A 14,723-nucleotide genomic window follows, 5' to 3' on the forward strand; every position below is an offset into this window, starting at 1 on the left:
TTCCAAGCTCACTCCTGTTACCTGCTTTTCTGATAATCCATCTTAAACTACTTCTTATATGCTGATAAAGTGCCCAGCCAGAACCGTGTTTAAATGAATGAAAAGAGGTCACAATTTATATTTTTATTTTTTTACATTCGAACTTTCAAGTTCTTTGTGTTGGGATCTGGGCTTTCAGTTGTAAATTCCCAATTAGCAGTTAATTGATTTTTAGCCCTTCCTCTCCATTGCCGATACCTAATTTGGCCAGCGGACACCTCACACGAGTGATACTCGCACAGACTCTCCACTGACAGGGTCAAGGAAGGAAATAATAATAACCCCGTCAGACTATCAAGAAACCAAAATCCTCATTCAATGGTAATCTCTCGTGTTACGCCTGTACTGTGCACGGTGGAGATGGCACAAACCACTGTTTAAACTGAAAGCACCAACTGCTGAGAAACTAACGTGTAAGGGCTGCTTAGGGGCAGAAAGAAAACACAAAATAAGAAGAATGATGACAAGCAAGAAGCAACTTCACCAGCCAGGACAATTCAATAGTCTCCTTTGTCCTACCTACTCCTCCAGAAACAGCCAGAACAAGAGAGTACAGATCCCCATTGTCCATCCAGCTAAACTCTGTCTAGTAAACAATCTCCTACATTCCTGCTTTAGTTTTCCAAACAAACCTGAACACTTGACTCAAAAAATTTACATTTTTAATTCTGCTGAACTTCACCAAGCAGACTGGCCAAGAACTCAAGAGCAGACAGTGCCGAATTTCAGTGTCCCCTTTGTGAGCAAGATCTCTACTAAGCTGGAATGTGAGGGAGCGTGCAAATTCTAAACCCACAGATACTAAAGGTGAGACCAATCCAGTGGCTCCCCGAGGAGACAGCTGGTCACCCTGCAGGTACCGAAACTGCAGGTCCCGTCACGCTCTCTACAGTTAACAGAGAGACCAGCCTGACAAACTGGAACCAGCTTCGATGAACACCCTGCCAAAACTCCTTCCTTCAGCCATCTCTTAGTTACTCATCACCAACCACAGGTTCCACTTTTTGGAGGAAATGCAAGGACAGCAATAGTGACAATAGCAAGGACAAGACTAGTAAGACTAATAAGATAGTATAAATGGAAAGCAGTAAATGTCAGATGATATGAATATATTAAAATGGTTCCTCAAACAGTAAAAGTCCCTTACTTTGAACTCAAATGTTTGCAACCCAATGATTTGCTATGAAAAGTAACATACTAGATGTTACAGGAGATGGACAACGGAATTGAACAGCAACCTGATCTACTGGGAGGTGTCCCTGACCATGGCAGGGGGGTTGGAACCCGATGATCTTTAAGGTCCCTTCCAACTCTAACCATTCTATAAATCTATTCTATGAATCATAAATGCCAGAGAGATGAGGTGCCATCACTTATGGCTCTCTACAGTTCCTTTTAGTACAACAGTTGTGTCTTTGCTGCTGAGAATCGGTTAGAATCAAGTAATCAGAATTAAATCCCCAATAGGCTATAATACTAGTATTATATTAGGAATACTTGATCAGTTTATTATACTAATAACTTTAAAAATAGCTCTAAGTACCAACATAAGAAAATTTACCACTGCTACTTCTTATTTTACACAGTTCTAGAGAAGCAAAGAAACAAAAGCAGCACCTTAGAAATTGATTGCACTTTCCTTACCTGAAGCGTCTGAGAAAGCTTTACAAAATCTCTCTGTACTTGCTCACTGACATCTAATTCAGTCTGCAACCGCTGAGCTTTATTCTTCTCTTCAAATACCAGCTGTTCAAGGCTTGCCTGAAGAGAAAGAGAATCCTTATGCTATGCTTAAACTGAATAAAAAAGGAGAAGCTCATATAAACTGATTAAAGCATGATAACTAGAGCAAAGCAGCATGGTTATTCTGAGTCCTGGCAAGAAATTGAGATGTAGAAAGAGTCATTGGTTAATTTTCCTAATTGCAAAATTGGGGGTAATGCCCATCAGACAAACATCCTCATTAGATTGGTTAAAGCACAGAAAAGCCCAATGTCCAAGGATCTCAAAATAAAAAAACAGATTTCTGAGTTTTAATGGAACATGACCATAGAAGGGCAGCAATCTGCTGGTGAAAATATGACTATCATGCTGTCTCCAGTTTTAGTCAAAAACATTGGGGAAGGAGAGGTAGGAGGGGGAGGAGAGAAATCAGATCACAATTAATTCACCTGACTGCCAAAGTAGGGCTCCTTCCTACAGTAACAACAAAACACTGTTTATTCAAAAGTATCAAAGCATTTAATCCAAGGTTTGGTTAGTCAGGAAGCTTTCCACATGCAGAAACTGTACTGAAGCCTAACTTTGGAAGATGACCCACAAGAGACTCCCAAGTCAGCAGCAATTCAAACCCACTGCTTTACAAATCCAAGCGCAAAATGACTGGGATGAGGATTTAAACCGTATCCAACAGATGCTACTTCACTGTCAGAATCTTACCAACATGCAAAAGCTTCCTCATTTTCATGTAGTGATACATCTTCTGACCACAGTTTGATTATCACAGAAGATGCAGACATACTGCACACCCAGCCAGCATAGCTACCTTTGCTGCTGTCTCCTTCTTCAACTGTTCTTCTAGAGTGGTTTTTGTTTCCTGCAGACTCTCCAGCTGCTGCAGGTTTTCCTGCGAAGAACTTTCCAGCTATATAATAATAATAAAAAAAAAGTATTAATTAAAATTCCTAACATTTCAATTTCTCACAGTCCCTCCACACAGGAGGTATAGTCTAAGTGTCTTTCCTAGGACTCAGAAATACACCTAAATAATCTCTCCTAGGGACACACAAAACACCTAAATAACTTCTCTTTCTCTCTATTTATTTGTTTTTGGAGCTGGAGAGAAGTGGCCAAACCAGACATTTAGGTTATTAGTAGGTAGCTTAATATTAGTTAGGAATTTAGTCAGGAATTAATTAACCCAATATTTAGGTTACTGATTAATAAACAGACAAAACACCTTTCAAGGAACAGAACTATGACCGTGTCCCAGTCCTACACTGGCATCGATACAGCTGTTTTGTCCTTAGTTCAGCTCTTTCCCTCCCAACACCGGGCACACTAAACATCATATAAAAATATATCTGAAGTGTTACTGACAGCTCAAAGGCGTTTGGGAAAAGAGTTCATTTTCTCTGATATGAAGAGGTTGATGTCAAAAACAACAATGCAGTGTCACTGACAGAACTAGCAGGAAAAAAATAATCCTATTTTCCTTGTTTAAAAAACCAAACCAAAACTCCCACAGTGAAAGGGCTCCTTACCTGTTCCTTTTCCGCTTTTATTCTTTCCAGTTCAGCTTTTAAACTGGAAATGGAAGCTGAAAAACAAGAATATTAAAGCTTAAATGCAAGAAAAACACAGGAAACTGGACATACCCTGTTTACTTCTGTTAATATTTAAAGGAGAATTAAGCACGTGCTACACCAAAGGTACCTCAAAGGTAAACAAATAATTGTACTTTTGTTTTCAGCTGCACAGCTTTGGTGTATCTGCTATCAAACCTGGACAGCATTTAAAATTCAGATAATCTACTTATCACAAAATCAAGTCTTCACTTACCTAATTTCTAATATTCCCATTTTGAGACTGTTTTACCCCTGCTCACCTATTTCCTCTTTGCAATTCTCTATTTCCAGCTGTAGAGTTTCTTCTATATTTTCTTTCAAGTATTGTTCAGCTTGAATCTGCTCTTTTAAGAATAAAATCTCCGCCTTAAGTTTTTCCTCGAGGTGATCTGCCGCTGTCCGCACACTAATTATGTCTTCACGATATTTTAAAATCAGCTCACGGAGCTCCTGAATCAATGATTAGCGAAGATTTATATTAGGATCTTTAGATACAGCACCACATTTATCAGCATACAAGCCAGAGACAAAGTTACGTTACCCTGAGGTCTGTCCCAGGTTGGGACAGAGGTACCTCCAGCAAGGTATTAAAACAAAATTGCAGTTTGCTTGGCCGTAGCAAATGAAGAACGTGTACAGATCCCCGTCTCCACAGGCCTACAACCCTCTCCCCCTGCCCTCCACCCCACACAATCTTTTAAGCTTGACCTGCTTGAGGATAAGGGAGTGGCCGTGAGAAGGATGACAAGGCTTATCATGATTCAGGACTCAGGATTATTACCGGTCTTAATTAAAGTGACTGACTAAGCTTCATTTATTGAATCAATACCTATATTGGAGGCACGGTGACTGAACACTTGTGTGCCCAGTTGCAAAATACAGCTTAAACTGGCTGAACTGGGATAAGCCCACACTCTACTGACAACAGAGCACTTGTCAGGCCACAGTTAACTCGTATTATTATTATCTATCCATACCCTGGAGCATGGATCAGATTGCCGATTTTGTACATCACAGACTTAAAAGGTTTAATATCCAGCTGCTTGTGCCTTGTGCTACTTGAGTCAGCTTTTTGACAAAGGGTATTCTTCCAGCAAGATCTAATCCACGCATTATTTGTGTTAACGATTTAAAGATGTTTTACCTCTGCTGCTTCTGGTAGAATGAAATCTTCGGCTTGCTGTAGAGACACATGCAAGCTATGCTTTCCTTGAAGACTTTCATTATCTTTCTGCAGTCTCACCAGCTCTTCTGAAACCTGCTCCCTCGACTGTGTCAGGACAGCCTCCAATGTAAAGAAAAGCATAAATTCTCACTCAGGGTCACGCTCAGATCTTTTCGCGTCCCATTTGCTATCACTGCTTTCAGAGCTCTGGTGAATTGATGTTCTTCGTGAAGAAGGGAAACAAAATGTTTGTGTGGATCAACACGATCGGTTCTCTCTTGCCTGGGCTTTGCACCAGAAATAAAGGCAAGATCAATCTTAACTGTACAGATAGGAGGAAGCAAGCGATAAATACAGCATTGTTAAGTCTCCCAGTTCTCTTCCATATTTACCCAGTAGCTGGCTGTGCTCATGGAGGGGACATGTGGTTTCAGGACATGTGGTTTCAGGAACAGGCAGTGATGTTTACTAAATTCACCGAACAACTCAGCTCTAAGATCAGGTTATTTAAAAACCTTAAACATTCATCCTGAAACTTTCAGTGGTAAGCATCTGCCTCCCACTGCCTTTTGAGGAAAATATGAAAACAGCTGATCCCACATGAAGAAAAAGGATTAAGAAACTATAGTTTTGCTTGAATTACAAAAGAAAAAATATCCAGCAAACTTTTCTGAGAGGAATGATTGCTTTGGTATAGGGAAACAGGGACTTGAACTCTGAGAGAGGCTGCCCTTTGTATTAGAGGTGGGCAGCATGAAAAGCACATTCCCATCGTTTTCTGAAGCTCCTGCACCTGCAGCAGAACATCACACAGAACATTTCTGCAAGCAACGTCCTGACGTCCTACAGACAAGCCCAGAACTGCAATACTGGGATCGATGAGAATGAATGCTCATAGTCCCTGCGATGCTGTGCAAGGGAGGAAAAAAGAAACTTGATTCTAACATAGAAGGGAATGAATCGCTCTAAGGAAGTTAGACTTTGTTCTGCCCTAGAAAATGAGGTTCTATTCCTGTTCTCTGGCTTAATTCCTACAAGATGCTCAAAATAGTATAAAGAAAACCAACAACCACCAAGTGAGTTCCCATACACATCTCTTCCTGGGTGTCAGGGCTGATATTTTAAGTCTGACCTGTAAAAACATTGAGCATTCATGTCTAAAACTCAAGAAAATACTCACTAGTGATGGTACTTGTGATGTATCCTGAAAAATTATCTTGAGAAAAATCTATTCCATCTTCAGATCTGAGGTGAAATAAGATACTAAATGGGCAGGGAATGTACATAATGAATAAGGGGAACAAGTTGACTAGTGATCTCAATATTAATCAATATGCAAACACACGGAAAGCATGACTGACTGCCCCTAAGAACTGTTACAGGTCCAGCACTTGTCATCAGAGCTCATTTGGCCAGTAATTCACATGTCAAGATGCACAGCTCTCTCCAGCCAAGTTTGCCTGGGCAGCAAGACAGAGCCTTTGGCAGCTGCTGAGCTGCAAAGGTCAGACAAACAGTTGCTGCTGAAGCGATCCCTGGGCCTAAGCCGTCTTACCATTTGCTCCTGGACACTTCTTTTTGCTTGCGAAAACGCCTGCTGCAGCTCGCTGAGGAAGTTCTCCGACTTCTGACATTTAGCCATAAGCAAAGAGATCTTCAAAAAAGAAAACCCAGACAAAGACATAAAGCATGAAACAAATTTTGAAGAAATAATCACTGAAGTTCTCTTGTCTGTTCTCATTACTAACATACACTTTGAAATGTCAAACTAATCCACTAAAGTTTATTTTGCTATTTCCTTACTCAATACAGGAGTAATGCAGCTCAAGTCAGTGAGATGCTGTGCTTCTATACCAATAATATAGTCTATTTCCAAACAACAAATAAGCAGTTAATTCTAATCAAACTTGGATGTAAGCCTGTTCAATGACGCTGAAGGGGAACTGCAGAGCTACACTGTAAGTTTTCAGTATTTTCTTTAAGGTAATTTTTTTACCTTTCTCTGAAAGCATAGATCTTCAAAAACTTTACAATTAAGTTATTCTACAACACCACATGCCTAAGTATTATTTAATTAAGAGCACCCTGGTACAGCCAAAAGAAAGAAGGTATAAAGACATCCCTGGCACCGAAGACAGACTTTGTCTAACGACAGCTGTTTCTTTAGTAAGAAAAAAATACTGGGTGGGATGGAAGAGAGAGAGTCTTCCAGCTCAAGTGAAGTAAATTCAATGTCTTGTACATAGCATTTACCTCATATTGTATTCTTTAATGGGCGAAAGATGATGACTTTGTCTCTTAAAGCTATGACTACCACACATCCTATTTGGCTCTGTTGTTCCAGGAGAGTTACATACACATCTCAGACTAAAAAAATCTTTTCAGCAGGCTACCGTTTTAAAGAAGTCTAGTGCATATTTTTGACCAAGTATTGGTACTGCCTCCTCAGACACTCATTAACTGTGTGTCTTCACCCCAAGTCCAGTAACTGGGTGTCAGGTGTTGATGACAGCAAGTGGTATGAATAGGACCACTCTTCTACTGCCAAGGACAGTGACCAAGACGACAGGGCTACTTTTGAACGTTTGGGTGATTTCATACACAGGTCACTTCAAAACTTCAAAACACTACTCAAATCCTGATCATCACACCTGTAACAGATTTCAAGATTAGAGACGAAACTTTAGGGCCAAAATTGGGTAACGTGATATTAGAGACATGACAGACTTATCTAAAAACTGTGGCAGCCTCAGGTGGAACATAACGAACCCTAGAAATTCTCATTTTTATTGCCTCTACAACAGGTAGTCCATCCATATCTAACAGGAGACATGAGTTCTTGTTACATACTTTTAATAACATTTCACGATTCCTACCATCTTGATTAGAAAATGCTTGTACCTGATTAGAGGAGTCCTCAGCACTTTGTTTCATATAATCCTCCAATTCCTGTTTATCTTTCGTTGTCTTTTCCAGCTGGTCATTGGCCTGTCTCAGCATCACCTGCAACTTTTTCACCTGTGTTGTTACAACAACATAATATAATTTTGGGGAGTATTTACTTCCTGAACACAAATATAACCCATCCCATTGCACCCCAAACCATAAAACAAATCTCTCCAAACCCTACACAACCCAGAAGTGCCTTTGCTGATCTTCTGAAAAACCCCACATCACAGATTATACCTACAAGGAAACACGGCACAAACTGCACTGGACCATCGCCATGCAATGACTTCAATCCCTTATTTCCAAGCAGAACATGACTCATGCCTTCCGTACCCATCTGAAAACCGTTCCTCAGAATACAGCAGGAAACAAAACATCCTCCAATACTTTATGGTCATTTTATGCTGCTCGGAGGAGGTCCTCTAATTTCCCCTTTGCTATTAACAACTCTTCCAGTATCAATGTTAAAAGAATTCAATGCATGAAAAGCATTTTAGAATATAAATTATGAAAGATACTGACTTCAGCATGAGCACACCACTTTTTATAGAACAGTGCCTTTACTGCATGGTCCTATAGCACTGGATAAAGTTGTTCTCTGGGGTGAATCCTTAAGAAATAGGTACACGTGGTGCTCATGATCACGTAACAGTAATGAATCAAGTTATATCACTAAAATGTCAGAAGTCATCCAGATTTTAAGCATGCTGACATTGTTCAGTTAAAACCAATGAATAAGTCAGCAGATGGTTCACTGTTGCAACCTTAGCAGTATGAACAACTGCAGAAGTCTTGCTAAAGCTTGAAGAGAAATCCCACCTGGTCTCTTGTCTCAGCCTCCTGAATCTGGATACCTTGCAACTGCTTCTCATAATTCGAGCACATATCACAGCGTCTACCCAGCTTGTTCCCTGCGTTCTGCACCTGGAGAACACAGAGTTATCACCTGCCATCAAGGCCATAAAATGCTTCAAGGAATGCAGGAGTGCTACATAGTCTCAGGTGTGTTGTGTGATCACAAAATATTAGGGATAAAAGACAGTAGCAGAATGATGTAATGGCAAGTTAAGTTGCTCTAAAAGTAAAGGATAATGTAAATCAGCTGCAGGATATCAGCTTTTCCTGGCATGAGTCCCACTATCAGCACAAAAGCAATAAGCCATGACATGCAAGAGTTCATCAAGTCATTCAGTGTGTCTTTTTGAAAGATACTACTTAATTACCTGTATAGACACAGACATCCCAGAAAAAAGCTTGCAACAGACCACAGCATTTTTTTCATGCAATTGTTTTGTATTACAAATCAAATTATAAACACAATACTACAGTGTTTGGGGGTTTTTGTTTGTTTTGGTTTTAATTTACATAAACAAATTAAAAAGCATGTCAGTTCCTCAGATCAGGACTTCCTTCAATCTTTTTCCTCCTGTAACAGCTTTGAAAATTTTTCAATGGCATGTACTGATTCTTTCTACAAGTCATTAAGCTTTATTTACATTTTAATACCCTCCTCTAGGATTGCTCACTGTCAGAGACTGAATAACCAGCTAAAAGAACAATTGGGAAAGAATAAAGTAGAAGACAGACAGATTTAAAGAAAAAAAGAAAAAAAAAAACCAAAACGAGGGGGGTGTGTGTGTGTGTAAGTGCTGGGGTGTGCAGCAGGGAAACAAAGAGTAAACCAGTTGCCGTTTTGAAATTGTGATTGTTTTGGCCAAGGGGACAAATGGCAGTTTTATCAAAGCTGCAAGTCAGGCTGGAGCTGAAAATTTGTATTCACTGCTCCATGTCCCACGCAGAGAGAGGCATTCACATACCCCGCTTTTACACGTGGGAAGCAGTTGCAGTTCTTTTCTGAATTCTAAGAGAGGGTTGGAGTAAAATGTCATCCACATGTCAACAGGGCAAGGAAATACTCAAGAGATGAGATTTAACTCAGCTCTGAGATCACCACACCGCAATTTCTCCAGATATTACAAATTAGTAGCAACATGAAAAAATCACAACTTTACAAGTAATGATTTGCAGATTAGCTGAATTTCAACAAGTTGAGGAAAGGAAATAGGACTAGTTCTAAATTTCACCTGTCCTTTGCCTGGCCTCTCCTCTTTCACTGCATTCTTACATTCCTTTTTTTTTTTTTTTTTTTTTTTTAATGTCCATCTTGTCTTCCTTTTCACCCAATATGGATTGTTATCCCTTTCACCCCTTTCTTTACCCTAAAGTGTTGCTCCTTAACCTCTCTTCTTCTGATAGAGTAACCACAGGAGCCCCACAAGACTTCTCCTTTCATCAATAAACCAAACACAAGCTTTGAACTGGCCTCATATAAAGCTGCTGAAAAACTGACAGGCAGAACACCCAGAGGCAACGACTTCCTTGGTCACCCATACTGGAACTGGCAAGTGTTAAATCTAATCTGCTGCTTGTCGCTCCCAGAAATTGCTTTCTGATGATGCAAGTCCCCAACAATTTTCTGAAGCTTCCTTTGTGGTAGCTCTGTGTGTTTTGCATATCTCGGCTGCTCATTTATTTCTAAATTGCACTCCATGCGCAATCCCCAGTAAAACCCCTTGGCGTACAAACCAGCACTGTTAGCTCTGCTCCTTTTGGTAATCTTTGCACTTTCCTACCCACGCCCCTGTTGCACTGTGACATCCTTTCCTTAGCTTCCCATTTTCTCCTTTGAGCTCTCCCACCATTTTTAACCCCCTCACACATTTACAACATCAAAAGCTACCTCTTGCCAGACCCTCCCCTAAGGGTAAAAATATCCTGTATTTAGTAAAGCTGACTTTCCCACGAATGGAATCAGGCAATACCATTTGCATCAGAAGTGCTTCCCCTACAGAAATATTCCAAGAGAGAAAAGTGAATAGCTGCATATGATGCTACCCATTTTCTTTGGCACCTAAGTCCGTGTAAAGCAAATTAGGAAGAGCCTTCACCCAGCAGACAGCCCCCAAGGTGCAGGCAGTGGTCACAGCAGAGATGTGCAGTGAGTACTCACCTCCTTCTGCAGCAGGTTCCACTCTGTCTCGCTAACCAAGCGGTAACCGCTAGGAGATACATAAGCGCTTTCTACCCCTTGTGTAACGCTGGAAAGAAGCGAAGCAGTCTCTTCTTGCTCTGGTGTCATTGCTTTGATTGCTTTTTCCTGATCTTTGGTTAACATGAACCCACTTGGCATTTGCAGAGACCCAAGGGAAGCTGTATCAAAGTTCTCGGACACTGAATCTGCTCCAACAAGTGGTCCAAAATCCGACTCGTCCAGGTTTCCAGCAGATTTTGCTTTGTTGTTGTATCCTAAAGCTTTGGACTGTAAAGATCCAGATGTTCCCAGACTGTCTGTTGACTGTGCCCTCCGTAGTCCATCTTTAAACATATCATTATCCGATTTATTGAAAGATTCACCAGAAGAAAGAAGCAAGTCTGCATCCAACGAATGGACTGAGCCATGGGTGCTATTTACATGCACCTGGAATTGAAAAAAAAAAAGGGAAGAAAAAAAATTATATACTCCATTCTAAGAAGTATGGTACAAAAGGAGTGCTGGATACTAGTTATCAGATATGGTAAAAGTAAGTTTAAATTGGCTTTGGCAAGAACATCTGATCGCTAAGCTTAACACAGCAGAGAAAAGGATAGAGAACTGAAGTGTACCAGCTAGAATTAAAAAACAAAACAAACAAACAAGCAAAAAAGGTCTTCTGTTAACAGACCGCCTTTATATGAATCTGTCTTCCTGCCAAACAAGCAAGGACACAGTCACCTTACATCTTCCAATATTTGAAATAAGGTGCTTCTTCCACTAAAGTGATATACTTGCAATGTCATTTCTAAAACTATAATCTACACAACAGAAGGCCAATACTCCACTTCCACAAGTAAATTCAGGTCTTTTATAAAACAAAAACTTCACATTAGCATAAAAATAAATGGCGAATTACGCACTTGAAATCTAACTCTATACTGATAAACAAGTATTCTTCTTCTTTCTTCTGCTTGAGTGTCTAACAAAATATCGTAAAGAAAATATTTGCTTCTCTTAAAATATTATTTGTACATAAAGTAAAGTGAAAAGGGAAATGGCTGGGCTTAAACAGAAAGGCATCCTGGGGAATGCCGATACCAAAAGCCACACTGACTGTCCTGTGACGTGTATAAGGCACATTAAGTCTCTTGATCTATTTTTATTTATTTGTAGCAGCGAAAAGAGAGCAGTAATGCTTTATTTAAAAAGCATATGCCTGCTTTCAAAATACTTTCCAATGTATTATGCACTTCTGCTTTGCCATTAGACACGTAAGGAAAGTATCACTGAAAACAAGCCTCTTGAGAAAAATAATCATTTCTGAAATAGGTCCAGCAGAGACTTGCAGGCAGCTGGTACTTCCATATAGGTGTTTATAACTTATAACAATATATTATGCATTACTGGTTTTATGACTGCTGTAAATGCTTTGTTTTAAGCATTTTTTAGGCATATTTATATTTACTTTAATATGTAAAGTTGGTATGTTTATCAACTGTTTATCAAATCAATTATTTATGAGTTTAAACTCATAGATATATGAGTTTAAGTTCATAACAAAAAGTCAAGAGAATATGGCGTTACATAAACTGTATCTTCAGACACCAATTGTTTGGTGATACAGTTAATAAATCATTTGTTTGTATTGCAAACTGCCCAGCAGAGAAGAGCAGTGTTAGTATACACCACAGTATTTGAAACAGAAAAAGTTGTAGCCTTACTGTAGGATAAAGGGTGGAACTAGATCTAAGCTATATTTAGATGTTCCGATTCTGAACATCTTTTTGCATTCTGAACTGCTACCCATCATTGATGTTAATAAAGGGCAGACTCTAGAAGTATGTATTTCCTCCCCCCCAAACAGGATAAATAAAACAGGCAAAATACAGGTTGGCACTGCAAATTCCCAAGTCTCTTGAAGCTTACATACGCTTCTATAGCACAAAACTTGGTTTCTTTTTATTAATTTATCCCTGTTTTGACTTACAAAACAGAAAAGGAACTTCTCCGACGATCAGATAAACAACCAAAATGCAGCGGGAAAGGATAAGCGATCGCCCATTGTGATACTGCTTCCAAGGTCCAATCTGTGTGCTCGTTGGCCTTGTGCCTTCACAGGGGAAAAGCTTAGGCAAATTTGAAATACAATTTCATTTTGTCCTAGCGTACGGCTGTCTGCACCACCCCAAAGGCTTGCTGACCAACGACATCCAGCAGCAGCATTTTTTCTGGCTGTTACGATGAGTCTCCCAATACAGCTCAAGCAGCTTCTGCAAAAACTTGGTGCTGAGCCCCAGCTACAGCCTTGGCAAACTTATTTTTGGTTGCTGAACAAAACCCTCTACTTGCCCAGTTGGATGTAGCTTAATACATACAGAGACACACGTCGTGCTGAGCAACCGGGTAACTTCACAATCAGTGATCTCAGACTGGTCTATCCAGTGGAAGTTTAGTACAAAATTCAACAAGTACATTAGCAATGTAGCTACGGTACACTTGCTGAATTTTCAGATATAATTGGTCTAATTATCAACATTTAGGTGTCTTAGAACATGGTTATAGGACCCAAGAATATTTAACAGCAGTTAGCATCCAGAATGCAAAAAGTAAATTACAGTTTTTAACAGCACCTCTCAAAGGAACGTGAAATATTGTCTTCCAATCTTTATTAGAATTTACATATTCAAGTGCAACTCCAAAGATTTCTCATTGCTTAATAAGAATTGTAAGCTACAGAGAATAAAAGGCACTAAGTTTGCATTTGTATTTATAATCGACACCCTGAGGAATGCGCGAGAGCTCAAAGCTGCTTTGAACTTTCCAATTGCTTTACCTCTTCACTAGAGAGCTGGGCAAGGGTTTCCTCATGGGCTAGAGAACATGAAGCTTTTGTTTCATCATCTGAATCTTTTTGCTTCTGCTCCTTTCTCTTGCTAAGCCTTTGCTGATCATCTTCTTCCTAGAAATCAGTGGTAAATAGAGAATGCATATAAGCAGGGTTCAATTTTGCCATAGTGGTCATGACAAACTGGTGTGATAAACAAAGAAGGGACTGGAAAAGATTATTTTGCTTAAAAAGCCAGTATTTATCACATAAGGACTCTTTTCGTTAAAAACCACTGGCTGTTATATAGAACCTGACAGCATACTTGCATCACTGTGGGCCCCATCAACAGCCATTATACAAGCATTAGAACAAAATGTGAAAATAAGAAGTGACTTGATCATTCTAAACACTGGAATATAACTTATGGAAATAGAATCAAAAGAAAGACATATTAGAATACTAAGTCATAAAGCATGTACAGAATCACTTGCATAAGCTAATTTAAAATGAAGTTCTTAAGTTATGCCTGAGCTAGGCACTGTATTGGAAAAGCCCAGAAAGAAGTGAAACTTGCTATTTTAACATCCTTAACCCAGATGTTTTGTGTCATAGGTGACTGTTTCTTCCTCCAAGATTATCTTCTGGATATTATTACCTTTTCACTTAACAATACTGGCAACATTATTTTTAAATTTTCTATATACAGTAATATTAAAATATTCACAAAAACGGAGAGGTTCGGTGTTGGCTGTCACTCAAGCGGAGAATTTCTATTAAAACTGTCAGTTATCATTTTTTGAAACAGTAACACACTTTAACTTGTCTTCAACATGCGGTTTCCATACCTGTTATACCACATAAATCTACAATATTTTTTAAAAAGGGAAAGAGAAAAAAAAGAGAAAAGCAGCAAGTAACCTGATCCTTTTTTTTCAGTTCTTCAACTTGTCGGAGCTGCTCTGAGGTCAGAACAATTTCCATACGTTGCATGTCCCTCATCAGCAGACGCTGAGACTCCAGGAATTGGTCGTTGGCTTTTTGCCATGTGTGTTTCAACTGGTTGTGCTGCTGTCGCTCTTGCTCTAAGAGATGGCAGACTATTCAAAAATAGAAAGAGTCATTCTGAACCAGCAATTTTTTAACCTCTTTTCCAAAGAGAAGCATTTTCATGAATAAAAGTAATTATTGTTCTAATCAAGAACAGTCAGGCTTTGTTCAACAACTATTTAGCATGTAATAAGACTTTTTCTTAGTTTCCAAACTTGGCTTGTGATTAGGGACGTATTACTGACAGTTTAAGATTTCCCAATTAGAAGACTAACGCCTTAACTTCATTCGTGAATTCTAATTGTTTATTTTTTT

The 14,723-nt window shown here is 39.3% G+C and overlaps 1 protein-coding gene across 1 annotated transcript in view; it reads right to left on the reverse strand.

The window, feature by feature from the left end:
• The window catches only part of RABEP1 (rabaptin, RAB GTPase binding effector protein 1), a 52,572-nt gene that overhangs the window by 4,608 nt on the left and 33,241 nt on the right, over positions 1-14,723 (reverse strand). The window contains exons 7-17 of the mRNA XM_074160844.1: positions 14,280-14,458; positions 13,368-13,493; positions 10,511-10,978; positions 8,320-8,424; positions 7,453-7,569; positions 6,107-6,205; positions 4,531-4,671; positions 3,647-3,836; positions 3,303-3,358; positions 2,585-2,683; positions 1,684-1,800 (exon numbers count right to left, since the gene is read on the reverse strand). Of these exons, the coding sequence (XP_074016945.1) occupies positions 1,684-1,800; positions 2,585-2,683; positions 3,303-3,358; positions 3,647-3,836; positions 4,531-4,671; positions 6,107-6,205; positions 7,453-7,569; positions 8,320-8,424; positions 10,511-10,978; positions 13,368-13,493; positions 14,280-14,458 (1,697 nt within the window). The remainder of the gene's footprint in view (positions 1-1,683; positions 1,801-2,584; positions 2,684-3,302; positions 3,359-3,646; positions 3,837-4,530; positions 4,672-6,106; positions 6,206-7,452; positions 7,570-8,319; positions 8,425-10,510; positions 10,979-13,367; positions 13,494-14,279; positions 14,459-14,723) is intronic.

The sequence above is a fragment of the Numenius arquata genome, chromosome 18, assembly GCF_964106895.1.
Source record: "Numenius arquata chromosome 18, bNumArq3.hap1.1, whole genome shotgun sequence".
NCBI classification, from domain to species: domain Eukaryota; kingdom Metazoa; phylum Chordata; class Aves; order Charadriiformes; family Scolopacidae; genus Numenius; species Numenius arquata.